This window comes from Malaclemys terrapin, chromosome 8 (genome assembly GCF_027887155.1).
Source record: "Malaclemys terrapin pileata isolate rMalTer1 chromosome 8, rMalTer1.hap1, whole genome shotgun sequence".
Lineage (NCBI taxonomy): Eukaryota > Metazoa > Chordata > Testudines > Emydidae > Malaclemys > Malaclemys terrapin.
The window spans coordinates 46,989,903-47,014,217 of NC_071512.1; the positions used below are offsets into that span (position 1 = coordinate 46,989,903).

Sequence of the window (24,315 nt, forward strand, 5' to 3'; positions counted from 1 at the left end):
AAATGAAATAATTTATTTTTGATAAGTGAATAAGTTATCAGAGAGCAAAATACTATAGGGGACTACACATCCTTAATTGGAACTCAGCAACTTACATTTTGAATTTTATTCTTGAAGCAGCGAGAAGTCAAACAACTGGGGGAAAAAAAGAACCTTTTTCAAGAGGTTCTTCGCCACTAACAGTCTTCTGACGGGTGGATAAAAAATGATTTTTTGATAAAATGCTTTTTGAGGAAAACTATCTAAAGATGTATCTTAATTAAAACTACTATAGTTCAAAGATATCTCATCATGGAATAGGGATTATAAATTCTAATTCTATGGTATGAGACAATATATTCATGTAATTTTTAAGAAAAGTTTTGTAAATGAGTTCCAATAGTTTTAGGGACCCAATCTTATGGGATTCCAGGGGCTTCTGCATAGATTTAGGTTAATCTTCTTATCTACCCAATGGGACTCAGTGCTCAGTCTAGAAGATACTATCAGATATGCTTAGTTTTGCAGTTCTCAAACACTGGATTTGTCTCTCCAGAGATAAAATGCTTGTTAACAGCAAAAAAAAATTTTTTTAAATAAATAAAATAGGTGACAAATAACAGACCTCAACCCTATTGTCCCTCTGCAAATTTGTGTACACAGAGTCAATCCCTTACCTCTCTAAAAGTGCAAAGTTTCAAAAAATTCAATTAATAGAAGATAGTTGGCAACGGAATAGATCTGGACAAGGAGAAGAAATCTGGAGATAAATGTGAGAAGGGAGGGAAAGACAGTAGAAACAAAAGTGAAACTGTTTGAGCAGCATATTCCAGAAGTCTTGTGGCCTTTCTGAGTGTAGCCTTCATTGATTTGAGATCTAGCATACCATTCTCTCACTAGAAGGGAAAATCTATAATGGCAGCAGGCTGTAAAAGAGAGACAGTTTGGGAATAAGAACCATTTCTGAAATATATGTTTGCTGATGATGTTTTAAAGAAAGTCACACCAATGAACTGGTTGAAGTCACTTAAGCACTTGGATTCAGGAGACTGTTAAAGTGATAATCTCACTTTTAACAGCAATAACTTCTTCTGCTGGTGTAGAAAGTTCCTTTGGACTAATTCATTCCAAATTGAGAAATCATTTGGGACCTGAAAAAGCAGGAAAGCTTGTTTTTCTTTTCCAGATTATGCACAAACAGGAAAATGAAGGTGAAGACGACTGAGTTAGCTGCAGAAGCCAATATTTTAAGTTTCTCATGTTGACCTGGCTGACATAGTTGATTTAATTTCTGTTTGTTTTTTAATATTTCATTTAAACTATTTTAGTTAACAATTTTAACAAAAACAAACCTGATTTTAAAAAACTTGAACATTTAATTAACTTCAAAAATTCATATGTTTGTTTTGTTAAAATATTATGTTTGCTGTTGAAGTAAAAAAAAAAATCCAGAATACATAACGTTGTTGTTTTAGTTAAATAAAGCAATTTAAATGTCTGTCTGGTGATGTTCTCCTAACACAGCATGGCAAGAAAATCCTCCAAATAGTAATGATTAAACTGTTGAATTGGAGATAGTTCACCTCCCAATGACTTCATAAATATCTGCTTTAATTACTTTTGGTAAATGAAATAACCAAACAATCATTCATTTTCTGATACAGCTGTAAAACTAATCTGAAAAATTTTCAAAATAAATCACCTTCAAAATGTATAGTGTGCCTTCTAAAAATGAAACCTACATCCATCTCTGAGTTGTGAAGAATATGTATTAAGGTTATAACAACTAACAAGAATACACTTTTATGTAGAAATCCATGATTAAATTGAGTCTTCCTGACTAGTGATTTAAATAATGATTTAAATCAAATCCACCCTGTCTTCTGAAAAACTGAAGTTTAATTCACCAAATGGAACTGATTTAATCTCAGCAGACATTTATATTTCACATTTTAAATACTGATACAAATATTTAACTTAAATTAAGGTAGTACAAGAAAAATACTTTAGATATATTCACTTATAAAAGTTTCTTAAACTATTAGTTTTGCAAATATACTGTAAACTGGTTATCTCTAGACCTTTGTGCTTTTAGTAAAAAAAATATACAGACAAAAGGAAAAGTATTAAAGGTCACGTGTTTATCTATTTTTTTTTCTTTTCTCTTTTTTTAAAGCTGGGCTTGTGCCTTTTTTTTGCTACTTTATGATGCATGAGGAAGGCCTGAAAGGGTTTGCTTGCCCTTTTTTTTTTTATAAGTTATTTTTTCTAAGCAAGCAAAAAAGTCAGGAATATCACAGGGGCTTGTTGTGATGCAATGATAATGGGACTCTGCAGAGGGTTCCAGGTGAAGATAGTTGGGTCTCAGACAGAGGGGTGAGGGCTAGAGCTCAGCATGGGGGCTGGGTGTGTGGGGGGGTCCAGATGCTGGGGGAGTAGGACTCAGAGGGATGGGGATCCAGATGCAACTGGTTGGAGCTCAGTGGGGTGGGGATCTAGGTGCAGGTGGCTCATTGGGGTGGTCCAGGTGCAGGGGGAGTTGGGGTCATTGAGGGGTGAGGCTTGGCAAGAGGGTCTAGGCATGAGGGGGACTGGATGCATGGGGGTTGGGTGGATGTGGGAGCAATTCCCTACACAGGGATCCCTCCCCCTGCAGCAGAGGAGCAATGGCTGCAGGAAGCAGGGAGAGTTTTCAGAGCTTCCTGCAGCCAGGGGTGGGTCTGACCCGGCCCTGGATGCCATGCAAGGGAGGAGGAAGTCCCGTCCTCCCCAGCCCAGCCTAGCAGCTGAGGCGGGCACAGGGTAGGAGCCACCAATCAGGTCTTCCTCTCCCCTCCTGCCCTGCAGTGATTTACCTCTCTGACAGCTGCCCTGGGCACCCAAAACATACTGTTGGGAAGGGTCACATGACCGCTTTTGTGGCTTCCCCATCAGACAGTAATTTTTCTGCAAGGAAGCAAAGAAATCTGCGGGGGACAAATTCTGCGCATCCGCAGTGGGACATAATTCCCCCCGGGAGTATAATGTAAAAACACAAGCAGGAAAACAAAACAAAAAATCAGACCTTCAGTCATAAAAATCTCAAAAACTGACAGTCTGTTTTTTCCCTTGCATGGGTATCTTTTAAGACTTGTTTTACACATACCTTGGACACAAAGGTACAGTGTTTGCTTCTGACCTGTGTTTTTGCACTTGTAGTCTCATTTTGCCATGAACTAAGAAAGGACTAGATTAAATTTAAAGAGTACAAATTATAAAAAACTCAATATGCGTTAGCGCAATCTGTAACTAACAGTTTATAAAGAAATACTAATTAAAGTTATGTAGTGTCTGAGGTATTCATAATAAAAACAGTAGTCTATTTGTTAGTTTGTACACTATAGATATTGAAACTGTTTTCATCTCTGCATATTACAGTATCTTTGTACTTTATTACAATTTCTATCTCCATCTTCTGCTCCTTCTGTATTTTTGAACTCTTATGCTGTCACAACTTTATTTTTTTTTCTAGTTTTATAAACTTATCCAATGTTCATCTTTTTTCACACCTTTCAACTGTGTTCTTTTCTGACCTGTTTTTGTCCATGTTATAGCGAATACATTATAAATTCTGTGTCCGGATCTATAAAACTAAAACTAAGAGTTGAAAAAATTACAGGGAAAACAGAATGGACTACTAAAGCCTTAGGTCAATACAAACAATGAGCAAAGTTTCTATCAGTAAGCAACATGGTAATTCCATGATGTCAAGTCCAGCATCCATCCCTAGCTAATGGAAATGGGGAAGGTGTTATCAGGTTACTTTTCTCTTATACCCTGCTTGAAGACTCCATCATTTACAGCAACCACTGGATTCAAGGTGTCTGATAAATTTGAAATTCCTCTCCTCCTTACCCAGGTTTGTTGCTAGAAGAGAGAAAGAATTCTCTCAACCCATAACTCTAAAGTCTCATGGCTAGTGTGAGGGCTTCTTCCCCCTCAATATCTCCATCATCTGGTCTTTTCATCTTCATATCACATAACTCTGTAGCCTAGACTAGGTAAGTCTACATAAGGTAGCTTATGTCGACCCAACTACGTCAGTGTCTCCACTACAGACTTGCTCTCTCGCCTATATAAGTGCCCAATTACACCATCATAACAACTCCATCTCCTTGAGAGGCATAGGGCTTATGTCTGTGTAGTTAGGGCAACACAGTGTCTATGTAGACACTGCATTCCTTACATGGGCTGTTGGCTGTCATTCTTGTCAATTTCACGGTTCCTGGAGCCATGAAATTGACAAGAAAGTCGGCTATGGAGCCAGACTGCTGTCTGGTCTCCACTCCAAACTGGGCTGCCACCCAAGCTCCCAGCTTGGGCTGCTGCCCAGGCTCCCCACTCCGAGCGCTGCTGCCCCCCAGGTCCTGGATCCCCACTGGAAGCACAGCAGCTGACCGGACTCTGGGTGGATCTACCTGCCAGAGGCGAGAAGCCCCAGGTGGCTGTCCCCCTGGTCCTGGCTGGGAGCAGGGAGGCAAGAAGCCCCAAGGGAAAGCTGGGCTCCAGTGCGGAGCTGCCCCTCTTCAGTCGGTGAAAGTGCTCCTAGTGCGCCACAGACAGAAGGAGGGTAGTGTGAAAGTGGCCGCTGTAAGTCAACCTAAGACAAGTTAATTTAAGACTGTAGCGTAGACTTGCCCCAAATCTTTTGTCCAGGCCCTCATAACAATTACATAGAGCTTTTTTATCAGATCTCAGAATGCATTCGAAAGGTACAGTCCTCAAAGCAGAGCTTGTGAAGAATGGTTTGCACATATACATCACATTTTATCTATCATACTAAGGACTTTACAAAAGTGGTAATCTCCATTTTACAAATTAAGAAAATTAGGCCGTGCAGTGACTGGGTACACTCAAGGCCACAGCATATCAGAACACAGGTGATGAGTCCCGGTCTCCATCTAGATATTAGACTATGCTGCCTCCCATTTTAGCTCCATTGAAATCCATTATAAATATACCTTCTTAAAAGGTAAGTGGCATCTTTTAATGTTTATCATTAACTGATCACATCAGAGAACGTGCTGCACTCCATGACACAAACCATTGTTTTGTCAAAGGCACACTAAGTCCTAAGAACTGAAAATGTTCATTTCTTAATTCAAAGAACAACACTGAGTAACAAACATACTATAATGCCCCTATATTGAGCTTGATAAAAAAATGACATTTTACTCTGAACATCATAGTATGGAAAGAAAAACTGAGAACTGACAAGCTTCTAGCAGCACAGATATTAAAGGTGACCTGCCAGGGGAATAAAATTAATTTTGTGCCCATTTTGCTTCTCTATTATGTAGGAAGGAGACTGGAAGGTTTCTTTCAAAAAAAAATTTTACATTAGAAATTCACATCTTGCCTACCCAGAAATTCTATAGAAGACTGAAGGACAAGTGGAATTATATCACACTAGATAAGAGACTGAAAACTAAACTACCAAGAGGGAAATGGAATTTTTAGTCTAACTGTTCAAAACTTTGTAGCTTATTTTTGCCAACACCTATTTGACTCAAATGCTTGAGAAACACTTGGGAAGGAAAAATGGACTTTGAATTAAGGGGTAAAAAAACCTCCTATTACACATCTGAGACCAGAACAAACAGGGAAGATCTGTCTGGCATTCCTGTTATTTAACACAAAAACACAACAATAAAAAAAAGAAAAAGAAAATCCACAGAATGTCACTGCCCTCACCCCACAATAGTCCCCCTGCAGACCTTTTTCATACCTTCCACTCTTTTCTTCATGAATTCCTATTTCCCTTTGTAAGTCTCCTTTAAAAACTCAAGTCTGGAATCCTCTGGGACAGCCTGGGCAGGGGCAATGGGATAATGAGAAACACACTGGAACAGCATGTATATTGGACAACACTTTTGACTACAGACAGGGATGCTTCCTCTTGATTAATCACCAAAGAAACATTGTATTTTCTTGGAAAACTGTTGAGCTGTGGCTACAATTAATTTTTGCCCCCAAAATTTCCAGCCATTGCTTCCCTCAGTGGTGACTCCCAGAATGCTTAATGTAGACCAGCAGCAGGTCTAGACAACACCATGTTAAAATGCCAGCAGCCTCCTGGAACAATGTCTACACTTGCACTCCTACTGCTGCTAACAATGGCATAAACAAGACTTTAGCTTCAGAATAAAATGTAGCTCACTAAACAAAATAATCCTGCAATGTCTGCTCACCCTCAAGAATTATGAGTACAAAAATGTCAGTGTCTCATCATAACCTAGACATTATAAGGCATAGGACCTTGGAAATAATAGGCTAGTATCCCATAATAAAGACATAAAATTGGAATAAAAACTGCAACTACAAACTAACATCAACTGCATTAAGTACATAGCCCATGCCTTCCTGTATCTTGACCACTGAAATATTTTTAGGGTTAGAGGAAGAAAGAGATAAGATAACTAAACTGCATTGACCAGAAAGACCCTCTGATGCCCCATGCCCCCAATCTTGCAACAACCCACTTGTGTGATCAGTTGCCTCAATAGGGAGGAAAAAGCTCAGTTTCACCATACAATATTCCTGTACCAAGTGCCTTCCCCTTCGTGGCTATTCATACAGCTACGGGTGAGCAGGGAAGAGATTCTACTTCTGCAGCGCCCCATGGAGCTCACAGTGCCTGCAAGGAGCAGGACCAATCGATCACTCTGGTCATGGAGCCAAGAGGGAAATACAGGCTCAACCCAACCCAACCCAGCCTCAAGAAGGGGAAGAAAAAAGGACCCATTACTCACTGCAAAGAAATAGGGACCCTTTGCTCAGCCCCAGGGAGCAGCACTACGGGGCTGGGGCCCCTTCCTTCCGCCCGCGCCTCTCCCCCCTTACAAGCACTATGGAGCTGGGGTCGCTTCCCCCCCCCCGCCCGCCCCGTTTCACCCTCCCCCGGAACGGCGCTATGGGGCTCGGGCCTCTTCCCCCCGCGCCTTACCTCACCTCCCCGCAGAGCAGCACTATAGGCTAGGCCCCTTACCCGGCTCTCCCCTCCCCCCCCCCGCACGATGGGGCCGGGCCCCCTCCCCCACAGGAGAAAGCAAAAGAAGGCTAACGGGGAGCCTCCCCCCATCATCTCCTCCCGGGGAAGGTTTCGGGGAGCCCTCTCCCTTCTCCATACCAGCGGGCCAAACCCTCTCCCCTCAACGCAGCCCCTGCACCTCCACGCTCCCGCCACGCCGAGCGGAAGCGGGGCCCAGACGGAGCCCCCCGGGCCATGCGGCGCAGGCCGCTCTCATCTGACTGCCGCTCCCACCGGCTCCAGGGGCCGGGCCCGGCCCCGCCCGGCCGCGGGGGAAGCGGCGGCGAGCCCTCTCCCCTAAGGGAGGACCCTGCCGGCCAGCTCCCCTCTCCCGGCCCCCCTGCGGTCTCTTACCTGGCACGCAGCGTCCGGGGCCGGCGTTCTGGCCTGTGCCCGGCTGCGGGACTCGGTGAGGCCGCTGCCGCCGCGCGAACCGCCTCCACACAGAGGCCAAGATGGCGGGCGGCCAAGCCGGCGCCAACGGCGTCTGACCTCACCGCGCAGCGCCCACGCAACGCCGGTCACGTGATGCCCGGCTGCCGCAGTAGCCTGGGCGGGTTCCTACTCTCCGCGGAGCCGATGGCGCCACTTGCAGGAGCCTTCTGAAACTGCCCCTCCGACCGTGAGGTCACTCTAACCCCCGGGGGCACGTGGCTTTTGTTTCTCCAGGGTTCAGATATGTGTCTCTTTTGGGGTCAGCCCAAGGGAGACTGGAGAAGCTCCAGATTCCTCCCTGGCCTTCCTGACTCTTGCAGGACACAGCAAAGTTTGCAAATCTCAGCAAATCTGAGGCCCGTGCTGGGCTTGTAATAAAGTTGTGCTGGTTGGATGCTGGGTTAGGAACTATCACACAGTCCGCTAGCACACCTTGGCAAAGAGCGGGTACAGACACCCCCCAGGTTATGCAAACCTGACTTACCCAAATCCGCACTTACGGAAAAAGTTCCGTAAGCTAGAAATAGGGTGTTTTTGTTTTGTTTTTTGTTTATTTGCAGGTATATGTTTCCGACTTACGCAAAATTCGAGTTACGCAAGGCGTTCTGGAATGGAACACTTGCATAAGTCGGGGAGCACCTGTATTGCCAGCTTGCCAACATCCAGGAATCAGGCTAAAAAATCATGAGATTGGCTTCAAAATCATGAGATTTTAAAAATAAATGGGAAGTTCTTTCTCATCCCCTCCCTTTTATTTTCTGAGTTTGTGAATTGCACACAGGTTACATTTCCAATCTTTTCTCTGCAAGGACGAGAGCTAGAAAATAAGACCTACTATACACACAGGGTATGTCTACACTGCAGTTAAAAACCTGCGGCTGCCCATATCAGTTGACTCAGGTTGGTGGTGCTCAGGCTAAGGGGCTGTTTAATTGCAGTGTAGACATTTGGGTTCAGGCTGAAACCTGGGTTCTAGGATCCTAGAGATGGGAGAATCCCAGAGGTGGGGTTGTAGCAATTAAATAGCCCTCGAGCCCGAGTCAGCTGACATGAGGCAGCCATTGATGTCTAATTGCAGTGTAGACTTACCCACAGTTTTTCTACAGTATAGCTAATTTAGATTTTTTTTAAAAGGTATATATTTATACCAGTACGACTAGTAGTGTGGAAGCTGTTATATTGGTGTAAAGGCACCATATAGCAGTATAGTGGATTCTCTATCTTGTACAGGAATAATGTGTACTGATATAACTGAGCCCAAACAAGGAGGTTCTATCATGTAGTGGCCTACTGGATATAGCACTGGACTGGGACTCAAAATAAAGAGGCTATGTAGCGGGGTGATCACCCTGCTCATGCCCTGAAGGGCTTGACACAGCCCTGGGAGAGGGCTGGGGCGGGGAAAAGCTAGGCTGATTGGGGCAAAGCAGCCACAGGTGGCCCTATACGAGGGCTGAGGGCCAGAAACTATGACACACTCTCTCACTAGCTTCCTGAGAGAGAAGGACCTGGCTGCCTGGTAGCTGAGAAGGGTACCTGAGGTGGAGCAGTGCTGGGGAAGAGCAGAGGGAGCTGGCCAGCTCCAGCCTAGTAAAGCCCCAGGCTGCAGGCCTTGCTAAGAAGGCCAAAATGGTACTGGGGCTGCAGGGAGGCAGCCCAGAGACAAGGAAAGGCAGCAGGTCCTAAACCCCTTGCCGATGATGAGAGGCCATTACAGACTGCAGTCTGCCCCAGTGAGCAGGGGCTAGATGGTGACTGGCAGTAGCCACTGAGGCAAGGTGGGGATAGAGGGTTGGGGGTTCCCCTGAGTGGGGAGACCCAGATTGTGGGTTATTGCTGGGGGCAGAACCCTGATGTAAAGGGTACCGGGGTCTGGGAGGGACATGGGGCCAGTGGCAGGCAAGACACTGGCCTGCAGAAGGCGCTCTGGGCTGGAAAGAGCTAATTCCCGAGATGGCCAGCAGGAGGCGCTGCCCCAGTGAGTCGATGCCCTGCCACAGGCTATATAAGAGAGAAACCGGTATAGCTAGAACAGTACTAGTATTGTGTGTAGGCAAGGCCTCACTTTATTTTTAAAATGAAATATGAGATTATCATATAATTTTATCATGAGCTGTGGCTTTAAGTAAACTACCAAATAGAGTGAGATGCTGGCACTGCTGAAGAGAGCCTGTAAAAACTCTCATGAGGTTTGATGTTTTACTTTAAATCCCCAGGTCTTAGAGTCAAGTGATTACATATACAGACTTGCCAACCAAGAGCATTAAAAAATCATCAGTTGGACCATAAAATAAATCAGAAAACTGGTTTAAAAATAAGATTTAAATTTGGGGTCTTTCTATCTGCCTTCTGATGTTTGAGCTTTTAAGGGTCATGTTGTCCAGATTTTCTCCGCAACCATGAGGGCCAGAAGTGTTTTATTTAATTTATTTATTTATTATGAAAGCAGAGATTCTCACATAGACACAAGACTCCAAGAGCTGAGGCTATCGGAAAATACTGCAAGACTGATGCAAAAATTGCAAGAGTTGGCAAAACTGACAAGGTAAGTTTCAGGCCTTTGTGCTTGCTAAAGACTCAAAGGCCAGCAGGAAGATAAAAGGAATCCAAAATGTATTATTTAAAAAAATCTTATGATTTTTGTGGGGCCCGAATGATGAATTCTGAACATTTGGAGGTTGGCAATCCTTTAATGGGGCACCTGTACCACAGTAGTAATTTTCTGTTATATTTTTATGAACGATATACATGACAGTGACTTACTTGACTAGGGATTGGTTTCCGCGTGGTAGCAGTGTTAGTCTGTATCAGCAAAAAGGACGAGGAGTACTTGTGGCACCTTAGAGACTAACAAATTTATTTGAGCATAAGCTTTCGTGGGCTAAAGCCCACTTCATCAGATGCATGCAGTGGAAAATACAGTAGGAAGATAGATATATGCAAAGAATATAAAAAAATGGGAGTTGTCATACCAACTCTAACGAGAGTAATCGATTAAGGTGGGCTATTACCAGCAGGAAAAAAAAAAACTATTGTAGTGATAATCAGGATGGCCCATTTCAAACAGTTGACAAGAAGGTGTGAGTAACAGTAGGGGGAAAATTAGCATGGAGAAATAGTTTTTAGTTTAATGACTCATCCACTCCCAGTCTATTCAAGCCTAATTTAATAGTGGCCAGTTTGCAAAAGTTTTTTTGTTGAAGAATTGCGACTTTTAGGTCTGTAATTGAGTGTCCAGGGAGATTGAAGTATTCTCCAACTGGTTTTTGAATGTTATAATTCTTGATGTCTGATTTGTGTCCATTTATTCTTTTGCATAGAGACTGTCCAGTTTGGCCAATGTACATGGCAGAGGGGCATTGCTGGCACATGATGGCATATATCACATTGGTAGATGTGCAGGTGAACGAGCCTCTGATAGTGTAGCTGATGTGATTAGGTCCTGTGATGTGTCCCTTGAATAGATATGTGGACAGAGTTGGCAACGGGCTTTGTTGCAAGGATAGGTTCCTGGGTTATTGTTTTTGGTGTGTGGTTGCTGGTGAGTATCCTTGCAACAAAGCCCGTTGCTTGTCTAGGCTAACCCAAGGACTTTCCGATGCTGTGTTCCTGTTGACTGATAAATCCTACTCTTTTTGAGAAGGCTGCCAGGTGTCACCACAAACACTTGAGGTGCATTGGTCATTGAAGAGTGAAAACGTTTCTGACTAGGAGTCTTTCGCAGTTGGACTTGCTGGGCAGAGTTCATGGTGTGAAATGGGATGGCCTGAGTCTAGCAGCTCAGTCTTGGAGGTGTCAAGTATCAGGGGGTAGCCGTGTTAGTCTGTATCTACAAAAACAACAAGGAGTCTGGTGGCACCTTAAAGACTAACAGATTTATTTGGGCATAAGCTTTCGTGGGTAAAAACCTCACTTCTTCAGATGCATAGAGTGAAAGTTACAGATGCAGGCATTGTATACTGACACATGAAGAGCAGGGAGTTACTTCGCAAGTGGAGAACCAGTGTTGACAGGGTCAATTCAATCAGGGTGGATGTAGTCCACTCCCAATAATAGATGAGGAGGTGTCAATTCCAGGAGAGTCTTGGAGGTGTTGAGGCCATGTGGCCTACCCTGAAGAAGAATGGAACCCTAATGGGCATAGCATACTGAAGGCATTCCTCCAGCCTGTTTAAAGGCTGGAGAGTAGAACCAATCCTGTGGATCCATGGCAGTACCAAAACAGATTTAGGCCCTGCTTCTGCAAAGCTTATTTCAAGGCACATTACTCGTTTCACTCCCAAAATTACCACCATCCCACACAAATGTGGTGTCCTTACTTTGATCGTTGAAAATTCTTGACATCAAAAATAAAGACTCATTATTCTGAGATAACAAAAGGAGTCATTTACACAAAAGGAAACATAGAATATCAGGACTGGAAGGGACCTCAAGAGGCCATCTAGTCCAACCCCCTGCTCAAAACAGGACCAATCCCCAGGCAGATTTTTGCCCCAGATCCTTAAATGGCCTCCTCAAGGATTGAGCTCACAACCCTGGTTTTAGCAGGCCAATGCTCAAACCACTGAGCTATCCCTCCCCACATTATTGTTTGGGTCTGCAGAGCTACATCTGGCTGCCCCAGGGCTATTCACCATGACCACTTCCTGGTCTTTCAAAGGCCATGTTTACAATACACGGTTTTGTTGACATAAGGCAGCTTACATCAACCCTGCAGCATTTTTCTTACTAATTATTATTTGAATTATGGTAGTGCTTGGAGGTCTCAGTTAGAGATTCAGGCCCCATTGTTCTAGCACTGCAAAAACACATAGTGAGAGATAGTCCCTGCCCTAAACAGCTTGCGATCTACACAGACAAGACAGACAAAGGGTGGGAAGGGAAACAGAAGCACAAACAGGTGAAGTGACTTGCCTAAGGTCATACAGCGATCCGTGACAAAGCCAAGCATAGAACCCGGAGTGAAATCCAGGCTCCATTGAATGGCAAAATCCCCATTGATTTCAATACAGGCAAGATTTCATCCTAGATCTCCTGACTACCAGGCTACTGTTCTATCCATTAGACCACATGGAGATCTGTGGCCCCACAAAGTCATGAGCCCTCCTCATCAACCTCCTCCTGATGCTAACCAAGATGGCCATCTACCAGACCAGGGGAAAGAAGCATACCTTGGATTTCACCACCCAGTTACTTGTTGCAGAGTGTTCCCACCACCTTCCCAGTCCCAAATTTCTCCAAAATTGCCTCCCTGCACTGTCCACCTCTCTCACTGACCACTTACAGAAGTTATGAAGTTTGTTGTTCCTTTAAAGAGACAATACACTGCAGCTCATTAATTTAACTGGGGTTTGACAAACACTCTGATTCAATCACAGCACTGAGCTGGTTTATAGTAAAATTAAAACAAGGTCATTAAACAAAAAGCCATAGGTTTATATTCCAAGTACAAGGAATAAAGACAGAAAGGGTTACGAGGAAATAGAAGTAAGATATGCATCCAAGACTAAAACCTGCTTTAACAAAATAGGGTGTCTTGTTCAAAGAAGTGTTTCTCACCAAGTCTCTTTTCCACCATGGCTGACCAGACCCTCTGTCCAGGACCCAACACATGGAGCTCAAAGCGCTGGGCTTCTTTGACTCCTCAGGATAACTTAGGGGCTTGCTCCCCCTCTTTTCATAGGCCAGTAAACATTGGAAATGTATTCTTCTGAAACATATCTCCAGATAAAGTTCCTTTCCCTGCTGGGTGTGGATGCCATGCTGTCTGGTGAAGACTTCATGCTGTCTCTTCTCCCTGATGGTGATTTTTACAATGCCAATGATCTCTTCCCACAACCTCCAATACAAATGAATAGCCCACTGAATTTGGCCACACCTGGTTTGAGGTGTTGGCCTCTTTCCTTTGGAGAGAACCTGTTTATCAATTCCCCTGACCTACCTGATTTAAACATATTTTAGTCACATATTTCCAGTATATGTCTATAAAGTCTTTTGGGGGTTTACCATACATACATCATGCAAACATATTAATGATTGCTGAGTTGTTAGTTTTCCAATGATATATTACATGCCACCTTTTGGGTAAATATCATGACAACAGTCTGCCAACTGTCATTGGGGAACTTTTAGGGTCACATGGGTGCAGGAGTCTCTCCGCATGGTTTTCTTTGAAGGATTAGGGTCTTTGATTGTAAGCTCTTTAGGGCAGGGACCATGACTTACCATGTCTTCTGAGAAGCACCTAAATCACATTTTGGTGCCATAAAATAATGAATACAAATAAGAGCAATATTTTCATTATTTAGACTGAGGCAGCACCAATGTGTGTGAGGTCCTTTCTAAAGAGAGGAAGAGACAGGCCCTGCTCAAAGAACTTACAATCTAAAAGCAAGAAAATAATATGTTGAGGAATTCTAAATAATTTGCCAGTAAAAATGCATCAAAAAACCTGGGGTCCCATACATGCTCACATGTGTATTTCCCACCAGACAAAAAATACACTTTAAAAAACACATACCTTGCTTTTATTTGTTTTGCTTATTTTTACTCACGTAGATGGGAGAGGGAGCTGGGTGATTTGGAATTCTCATACTGTATCTGCTACTGAGGATGGTGGCTCCACCCACACTATAAATACCCACATGTCCAGAAATGGACTCAACAGTTCTAGGAAACCATTTCAGAATTCAAAGTCAGTCTGCATGGCAGGGAGGAGGGCAAAACCTTTTAAGTGTCCATTGAAAGCTTGAGCCTAACTAGCTCTCCTCAAGGGCTTTGTTGGAGGTGGCATTATGATGTCAAGATCCAATGGCCAGAAGTCAAGATCTAATGGCTGGAAGTTAAAACTAGACAAATTCAGATTGGAAATAAGGCACACATTTTTAACAATGAGGGTGATTAACCCTCATTGTATCAATTGATTGTATCAATTTACCAAGGGCTGAGGTGGATTCTCTCCATCACCGGTGATTTTAAAATCGAGATTAGATGTTTAGAAGATATGCTCTAGTTCAAACAAGAATTAGTGCAGTGACGTTTTATGGCAGTGTTATGCAAGAGGTCAAACTAGATGATCACAGAAGACCCTTCTGGCCTTACAAACTATGAATCTCTGCTGTTTCTTTTATGTCATTGAAGGAAACTGCCACAGGAAAGCAGGTCTCTTTAAAGAGATCAGGGACTAAAGTATTACCTTGTTTGTTTGTTTGTTTTGTTTTGTAACAGCTGTATCCATTCTGCTAGGGCCCAATCATGCAGATTTGAGGGCCACCATCTTGACTGACACTAGGGATCTCCAGAGCTGAAAGCATAAGTGTCTACAGCTTGGGCCTTGAGCTAAAGAGCCAGGTTCTTTAACTGAGAGCTGTAACAGATATATAGCCTCTGTGGATCGGGATCCATTCCACACACTGACCAGGGGGTTACACAGATATTTACTGCCAGGTACGATGTTTACTACTTCTCATAGACATTGTCTTCAGTGGAGATTTAACAGGGTGTGAACTGCAAGTTTCCTCCTTAACATGCTTCACATTCACACCCTTCAGACCTGCCATACCACAAAGCAGTCACCAAACCTGAGGGAGAGGGCAGGCCTGGAGTTAGTTTATGTTATGTTTTGCTAACACCAGGTGACTGCAATGAAAATGCACAGCCACACCCAATAACAACAGTCATTGGTTAATGGTCCACCAATCCTTTCCAAAAGCCCCTGGGAACCAATCCCATCTCCTAATGTATAAAATAGGGAATAAGGACAACCCAGGGAATTATAGATCAGTCATCTTAACTTCTTACCCACAGAAATAATGAAGCAAATAAACAATCAATTTGTAAGTACCTAGAAGAAAATAAGATGATAAATAACAGTCAACATGGATTTGTTAAGAACAGATCACGTCAAACTGACCTAATATCCTTCTTTGACAAGGTAACAAGCCTTGTGGATGGAGGGAAGCAGTAGATGTCATATCTTGCTTCTAGAAAGCTTTTGATACTGCCTTCCACGACCTTCTCATAAGCAAACTAGAGAAATACAGCCTAGACAAACCTACTATAAGGTTGGTATAGAACTGGCCGGAAAACCATACTCAGAGAGTATCAAGGATTCACAATCAAGCTGGAAGGGCATATTGTGTTGGGTCCCGCTGATTTCTGTCCTGGGTCTGGTTCTAGTCAATATCTTTATAAATGATTTAGATAATGGCACAGAGGAGTACACTGATTAAGTTCGTGGACAATGCCAAACTAGGAGGGGTTGCAAGTGCTTTGGAGGATAGAATTAGAATTCAAAATGATTCTGATGAAATGGTCTGAATTAAATAGGATGAAATGCAGTAAGGACAAATGCAAAGTACTCCACTTGAAAGGAATAATCATTTGCACAAATACACAATAGGAAATGTCTGCCTAGAAAGGAATACTGCAGAAAAGGATCTGGCCGTTATAGTGGATCACAAACTAAACATGAGTCAACAATGTAATACTGTTACAAAAAAAAGCAAACATCATTCTGGGCTTTATTAGCAGGAGTGTTATAAGCAAGACATGAGAAGAAATTCTTCCACTCTACTCAGCACAGATAAGGCCTCAACTATAGTATTGTGTCCTGTTCTGGGCACCACACTTCAGGAAACGTGGATTGTAGTGAAGCAGAGTGGCCTCCTTCTGAGCCTAACGGAGAGGAACCACTCTCCACCCCCTGTTGGGCAGAGCTAGGCAAGTCCTGCCTCTGTGCCAGAAGCAGAGGGGAGGAACAGGAAGTAAATGAGGTGAGGTCTCTAGCTCAAGTGGGCCAGAGCCAGGGAAGGAATCAGATGCCTCTGCCTTGTGGCCAGCCCCTGGACCAAGGACTGAGCTATGCCAATCTCTGACCCAGAGGAGAACCCCGAAGGAAGGGAGCTGCCGAGACTGCCACCAAGTGAGTACTCTGAGGAGCTGCCAGGACTTCTGCCAGACAATTACCCCATGGAAATTGGGGATCCATGAGCAACGGAGTCCTACAGGCAGGGGTAGGAAGTAGCCCAGGGAAGCCAGACATTAGTCTGGTTGTGTGGCCAGAAAATGAGTCAGTGTTTTTCAGTAACTACCCTGTTGACATAGTGTTGGGACCACCCACCATTGTTAGAGGCTTGGGCTGGGACCTAGTGGAGTAGGGTGGGCCCAGGTCCCCTAGGGGGGATGGTGGCTTAGTCAACTGAGGTCAGCAGGCCTACTCACATAGGCTAAAGACTGCCTATTGCTCTGCCCACCCAGAGCCCCAGACGGTGTTTGCTGCCTGCTCCAGCATGAAGATTGTAGCTAAAGGATCAGAGTTCTTAGACTGTCAATTGCTGTCTGCCCAAGCCAGGAGGCCTTGGGCTAAAGACTGCTTGTTGCTTTGCCCGCCCAGAGGTTCAGAGCCCTAGCCTGCTAATTGACACCCTTACTGACATAGTGAGACAGAGTAGCCTCCCTTGGAGCCTGATGGGGAGGGACAGCCATAGAATCACTACATGGACAAACTGGAGAAAGTCCAGAGGAGAGGAACAAAAATGATTAAAGGTTTAGGAAACATGACCTATGAGGAAAGATTGAAATAAATGAGCTTGTTTAGTCTGGAGAAGAGAAGACTGAGGAGGGACATATTAGTCTTCAAGTATGTAAAAGGTTGTCATAAAGAGGAGGTTGATAAATTGTTTTCCTTAACCACTGAAGTCAGGACAAGAAGTAATGGGATTAAAATGCAGCAAGGAAGGTTTAGGTTGGACATTAGGAAAAACTTCTTAACTGTCAGGGTGGTTAAGCACTGAAATAAATTACCTAAGGAGGTAATGGAATTTCCACCACTGGAGATTTTTAAGAACAGATTAGACAAACATTTGTCAGGGATGGTCTAGATAATTCTTAGTCCTGCCTCTGTCCAAATGAGTGTAAAATGCTACTAAAATCAGAATGCTAAAGATTTGCATCCTGTTTGTATTGTTGGAAATTTATTTTATTTATTTATTTTGTGTATGGAATCTGATCAAACCAAGCCACAGTGTTCTTATTGACGATGTTCAAGGCACAAAGACCTCCAGGAAGTTGAGTCATTTGGTAGTCCTCAACAATATGTATCATGGTTTGTGGCTGCCCATATTGACATAATGGACTGTCTATAAATGCCACCAAAATTCTGCTGCAGCACAAATTCCATGTCCAGTACAAAACCAATTCAGAAGGCTCCATTGCCTTTGCGGTAAATCAAACCCAGGTTGACGTTGAGTGGGGTATTAGACAAGATAATTATTTGTTGGAAATAACTACATAAGGTACAGAGCACCAGAGAGTGTGGCTCATTGGCTAAGACAAGATAATTATTTGTTGGAAATAACTACATAAGGTACAGAGCACCAGGGAGTGTGGCTCATTGGCTAAGGTAAGCACTACACCTGGTAGCAAACACACAATGGGAAAGAATCAGAAAATGAAGGTGATTAGAAACTTATCTATACAACTTCTCTCTGTATAAAAGAGAAGCTGACTAGTCTATTTTCATAATCCAAGACAAACAGTATGTAATCAGTAAACAAGCAGGGTCAATGGTGAAAGACAAATGAAACATCTGACATCTCAATTGTAATAATCTGAGGCATTGATTGAGTTGGTAATCCCTATAGTCTCTGTTGCTCTCTCTGGCTCTGCATTGTCAGGGCTTCCTCAGCCAGCAGTTGACCTCAGGACCAACTTCATATTAGCTGGAGAGTGAGTGTGTGTATTCTCAAAGTGCCAAGGCCAGGGGTGGTTTCCGGTGTCAATCTGATTGGGATGAGCTGGGCTGGAAGAGTCTGAATTTTTTTGGAATTTATGAATGGTTCCAGACATTGAAGTTATTGTCTTCTAGCAGCACATCTTAGAACCTTCACCAGCTACTCAGAGCCCTCCTTTCACAAAGCCCATTTTACATATGGGAATAGCACCTAATCTTACCCTGGGGAACCACAGCTGAGGGGAATATTTACAAATAAGTAAACCAGCACAAAGGAGTGCAGGAAGGCCAAGAATTGTAAGCCAGTGGAAAACCAAAGAGTGATTGGAAGAATCATTGATGACTCGAGTTCTCAGGGGCTTCAGAGCCCGGTACCACTGGGTCAGGATGGTGTTTCTGGCTCCTACCCATTTTCCTGGTCCAGCCAGGCGATACTGGCAAGGGGTGCATGGGCCAAAGAAAACTTCCAGGGCCAGCTTGGGATCCTTCAGGAACAGCAGCAGCACTTTGGGTTTTACACCAACACATGATGCAATTTCATCCATGTAGCCAATGTAACTCGTCTTGATTTTGCTCTCCTTGTTGGAAATACCCCTTCATTAGGAAATAAAACAAAAAGGTTATTGTATTTCTGTGTAAACCCAAAATGCATGACTGAAACTCCTTCCCATTTCCCTGATTCATACTAAGCTCTGTGCAGAGCAAATGGTCAGATATACAAACCATTAAAGACATAGCTATAAATAACACTCAAAACATAATGCCATCATATACATCAATGTTATGCCCTTCATCTTTGTCATAAACATTCAGCTAAGGGTAGCATAAAATCCCTCCTTTACCTGTAAGGGGTTAAGAAGCTCAAATAACCTGGTCAGCATCTGAACAAAAGGACCAATAAGGGAAGAAGATCCTTTCAAATCTGTGGGGGGAGGTTTTTGTTTGTGCTCTCTTTGTTGTTCTCTCCTGGCCAGAGAGGGACCAGGGCAGGAGAAAAACCTCTCCTAAACCCCTACCTGAAATGAGCATCTAAGATTACAAAAATTGTAAGTAAGCAAGGAATGGCATTAGAGTATCTTTTGTTTTAGCTTGTGAATTTTCCTTATGCTAAGAGGGAGGTTTATTCCTGTTTTTTGTAACTTTAAAGTTTTGCCTAGAGGGGAATCCTCTGTGTTTTAAATCTTATTACCCTGTAAAATTACCTTCCACCCTGATTTTACAGAGGTGCTTCTTTTACTTTTTTCTTTATAATAAAGTTCTGCTTTTAAGAACCCGATTGGTTTTTAGTGTCCTAAAAACCCAAGGGTCTGGTCTGTGCTCACCTTGTTTACCTATTTGGTTGGTATATTATTCTCAAGCCTCCCCAGGAAAGGGGGGTAAAGAGGCTTGGGGAGATATTTTGGGGAAACAGGAACTCCAAGTGGTCCTTTTCCTGAATCTTTGTCTAACTCACTTGGTGGTGGCAGCAATACCATCCAAGGACAAGGAAGAATTTGTGCCTTGGGAAAGTTTTTAACCTAAGCTGGTAGAAATAAGTTTAGGGGGACTTTCATGTGGGTCCCCACATCTGTACCCCAGAGTTCATAGTGGGAGGGAACCCTGACAATCTTGGTTCAGTTTTGGCCACCCTGTCTGAAAAAGGGAGCAGCAGAAATAAAAAAGATCCAGAGAAGGGCTATGAAAGTTAAGAGGGTTCCCCTCTGAGGAGAGTTAAAAAGATAAGGGACCATATCCTCCCACGTCTGTCTGCCTGCTTTAATCTGCTCAGGTCATTTGTCACCAGTTCATTAAGAACTAGACTGAGATCATCTACTCATCTCACAAGAGTTCACCATCAGCCATTAGTTAGGTGATTTTTTTGTCTCGATCACTAACTTGATCTTAATTTGAACCAGCGCCCATGTAATGAGATCATGAGTAGGTGTGATAATCACTGGGATTTGGAACACATCCTCACTCTTTCTGCATTAGGCCTTGGTGTCATGATATAAAAAAAAGAGGTGTGTTAGCTCACTGGAGTTAGTGAAGTGCTTGTCTTCATTGCAAAGTTCACTTGAGTTATTACTCGAGTGTTGCTCCTCACTTGAGTCCCATTCGTGCAGAAAGTGCGGTGATGCTTTTAACTTGAGTTGGTTAGTCCCTATAGTCTAAAACTCACCTTGGTACGACTTGCCATCTGCTAACACAACTACTCTGTGGTGTGGATGCAGGCTAGCTTCCCTCGAATGCCGATAGTCCAGTGCCTTCCCACAATTCCCCCGTGTGTTCAGACAGGACAGACAAGTTCTTCCACAATTCACAGAGCAGCTCAGCTTATTGCAGCACAAAGAATCATGGGATATGTTCCCAGAACTCATTGTGCCATGTATGGGTGTAGCTTCTGCCAGTCTAGGGCTGCAGCAGCACAGGGAGCAGCACAGTGTGGAGACTGAGGCTGCCTTCCTACTGGCTTGTGTTGGAGGGACCAGTCATGGACATGCCGGACTGGCCCCTGTGTGACTTCGGAAATGGAGCACCTGTGCGGGGCAGGGGAGGGGAGGTGGGGGAGAGGGGAAGGGATGTATTCTCTTTGGCTGCATGCAGGAGAAGCCATTTTCTGACTCTCCTGGTCAGAAGCCTGAAGCTGACTCAGAGGCCCCGCACTGTTCCAGGAAGCCTGAACACCCAGAAGCTGTGGCAACTCTAAGAGCTGGAAGACCACAGAGCCCACAGGCCCATCCTGCACTGGAGGCCGGAAATCAGCCATGGCTTGATTCGCTTGAGACACCAACCAGCCAACTGTGAAATTGCTCAGAGTGATGCCAGCCTGCCCCTTGATCTCCAACCACACTGTGCGAACCACAGAGACTTTGGGAATGGCTATTGTTGTAACACAGGTCAGGGATCCATTTTAGGGCCATTCTGAAGTGTGTCTCCTGTTCTCCTCTCCTTCCTTAATTCCCCCTTTTCCTGTTCCAGTTGTCATTCTTATCTGGGCATAGTTACTACACTAGTTAGCTTATTCCTAGAGGTCCTAGCAGTGTGGCCACCTGTACCCTCAGCCAATAGGTGGAGACACCATTCATCAGGAACCAGATCCCATTGGTCCCAAAGGGGTGTGTGTCAAAGAATTCCCAAAGAGGGAGGAACTGAGCTCTCCACTGCCTTTGGAGATCAGGGGTGCCCCAGAAGGGGGGTTACAATGCCTGAGCACAGAGCCAATGTGGAGACAGCAGCTGGTGGGTTCAGTGTGGCCGCTCTCACTCAAGCCAGGCTAACTTGGAAAGAGTAACTCCAATGCAGATAACTCTGCCGTGAAGACACACTCTAACTTGAGGGGAAATGCTAGTGAGGACAAGGCAGGTTTTAGTTTTCACCTGTGGCAGCAGGTCGAATTAAAGTCTAGGTTTTAAGTATAGCTCGACCTGCTAACTCGTGAAAACTACAAACTTCCTCATAAGAACATAAAGGCTTTACTGGGTCAGACCAATGGTCCATCTAGAGCAGTATACTGTCTTCTGACAATGGCCATTGCCAGGTGCTTCAGAGGGAATGAACAGAACAGGCAATCATCGAGTGATCCATCCCCTGTCGTCCACTCTCAGCTTCTGGCAGTCAGAGGTTAGGGACACCCAGAGCATGTCTAATAACCACCGATGGACCTACCATTCAGGAACTTATCTAATTATTTTTTGAATCCTGTTATAGTTTTGGCCTTCACAACATCCTCTGGCAACAAGTTCCACAGGTTGACTGTGCATTGTGTGAAGAAATACTTCCTTTTGTTTATTTTAAACCTATTAATTTCATTGGATGACCATGGTTCTTGTGTTATGAGAAGGAATAATAACACTGGTCTACAATTTTTGAGAAGTCGTCTGCTTCAGAGATAAAATGTACTATTTATTATGTATTTTGATGTGCTGAATTCAAATATGACAATTAAAACTGATCGGCTACTGTTTCTACGATATTTAAGTTTTTACATTTTATGTCTATGTATATTGTGTAGATAGTAGAGTTTTAATCATAAATTGTAAACCCTAGGTCTTTTCATGTGTTTATGGTTGCTTTACATGATAATATTTCACCTGTCCTGTTTATGTAACACTTTAAAAATCAGCAAAAGCGTTATATAAATAAAATTTATTATGAAACAAAAGGCAAAAAATGATTACGTACATAGTTTAGTCCTATTCAGTGTCTACTCGGCGCTTCTTGGCTTGTCTCTTGTATTCATTAAATGGAGCATCTCTTGTCACTGTCCAGCAATAGTCTGCAAGCATTGATGGGCTCCATTTGCCCTGATAGCGTTTCTCCATTGTTGCAATGTCCTGGTGAAATCACTCGCCGTGCTCGTCGCTCACTGCTCCGCAGTTCGGTGGAAAAAAATCTAGATGAGAGTGCAAAAAATGTATCTTTAGTGACATGTTGCAACCAAGGCTTTTGTATGCCTTGAGGAGGTTTTCCACCAACAACCTGTAGTTGTCTGCCTTGTTGTTTCCGAGAAAATTTATTGCCACTAACTGGAAGGCTTTCCATGCCGTCTTTTCCTTGCCACGCAGCGCATGGTCAAATGCATCATCTCGAAGAAGTTCACGAATCTGAGGACCAACAAAGACACCTTCCTTTATCTTAGCTTCACTTAACCTTGGAAATTTTCCACGGAGGTACTTGAAAGCTGCTTGTGTTTTGTCAATGGCCTTGACAAAGTTCTTCATCGGACCCAGCTTGATGTGTAATGGTGGTAACAAAATCTTCCTTGATTCAACAAGTGGTGGATGCTGAATACTTTTCCTCCCAGGCTCCAATGACTGTCGGAGTGGCCAATCTTTCTTGATGTAGTGGGAATCTCTTGCACGACTATCCCATTCGCAGAGAAAACAGCAGTACTTTGTGTATCCCGTCTGCAGACCAAGCAAGAGAGCAACAACCTTCAAATCGCCACAAAGCTGCCACTGATGTTGGTCATAGTTTATGCACCTCAAAAGTTGTTTCATGTTGTCATAGGTTTCCTTCATATGGACTGCATGACCAACTAGAATTGATGGCAAAACATTGCCATTATGCAGTAAAACAGCTTTAAGACTCGTCTCCGATGAATCAATGAACAGTCTCCACTCATCTGGATCGCGAACGATGCTGAGGGCTGCCATCACACCATCGATGTTGTTGCAGGCTACAAGATCATCTTCCATGAAGAAGAATGGGACAAGATCCTTTTGACGGTCACGGAATATGGAAACCCTAACATCACCTGCCAGGAGATTCCACTGCTGTAGTCTGGAGCCCAACAGCTCTGCCTTACTCTTGGGTAGTTCCAAATCCCTGACAAGGTCATTCAGTTCACCTTGTGTTATGAGGTGTGGTTCAGAGGAGGAGGATGGGAGAAAATGTGGGTCCTGTGACATTGATGGTTCAGGACCAGAAGTTTCATCCTCTTCCTCTTCCTCGTCTGACTCAAGTGAGAATGATTCTGGTGCATCAGGAACCGGCAGTCCTTCTCCGTGGGGTACTGGGCGTATAGCTGATGGAATGTTTGGATAATGCACAGTCCACTTTTTCTTCTTTGACACACCTTTCCCAACTGGAGGCACCATGCAGAAGTAACAATTGCCGGTATGATCTGTTGGCTCTCTCTCCAAATCATTGGCACTGCAAAAGGCATAGATTTCCTTTTCCTGTTCAACCACTGGCGTATGTTGTAGCATATGTGTGGGGCCCACCTCTTGTCCTGATCTCCAATTTTGCAGCCAAAATAAAGGTGATAGGCTTTCTTAACCATAGTGGTTATACTGCGCTTTTGTGATGCAAAAGTCACTTCACCACAAACATAGCAGAAGTTATCTGCACTGTTCACACAAGTATGAGGCATCTCTGCTCACTTTGGCTAAACAGAAATGTGTCCCTTTGCAAAATCAAACACTGACAAATAAGAGAGCACGACACTGTATGATTTCTAGAGCTGATACAGGGCAATTTGTTCAGCAGAGTGATGTAAGCTTCGTTATGATTGCATCATCCATGACTTCTAGGAATAACATGATGCAATTCATATCATGTATGACGCAATACCAGCTTCAGATTGCATCATTCATTGTTTTGCCTAAAAAGCAAGTAC

At 43.7% G+C, this 24,315-nt stretch overlaps 2 protein-coding genes across 21 annotated transcripts in view; both read right to left on the reverse strand.

The window, feature by feature from the left end:
- Positions 1 to 7,508, reverse strand: part of PRRC2C (proline rich coiled-coil 2C) — a 125,597-nt gene extending 118,089 nt beyond the window's left edge. For 14 of the 16 annotated variants that reach the window (XM_054038397.1, XM_054038393.1, XM_054038396.1 and 11 more), the window contains exon 1: positions 7,403 to 7,508. The gene's annotated coding sequence lies outside the window, so the exon portion shown is untranslated. Of the gene's footprint in view, positions 1 to 5,746; positions 5,829 to 7,147; positions 7,165 to 7,402 lie in introns of those variants that run through there. The other 2 variants (XM_054038383.1, XM_054038384.1) reach the window with 2 other exon arrangements.
- Positions 7,509 to 11,338: 3,830 nt separating this feature from the next.
- The window catches only part of FMO4 (flavin containing dimethylaniline monoxygenase 4), a 34,840-nt gene continuing 21,863 nt past the window's right edge, over positions 11,339 to 24,315 (reverse strand). For 4 of the 5 annotated variants that reach the window (XM_054037285.1, XM_054037284.1, XM_054037288.1 and 1 more), the window contains one exon: positions 11,339 to 18,809. In XM_054037285.1, coding sequence (XP_053893260.1) covers positions 18,380 to 18,809 — 430 coding nt within the window. In that variant the 3' untranslated portion in view covers positions 11,339 to 18,379. The remainder of the gene's footprint in view (positions 18,810 to 24,315) is intronic. The other variant, XM_054037289.1, reaches the window with a different exon arrangement.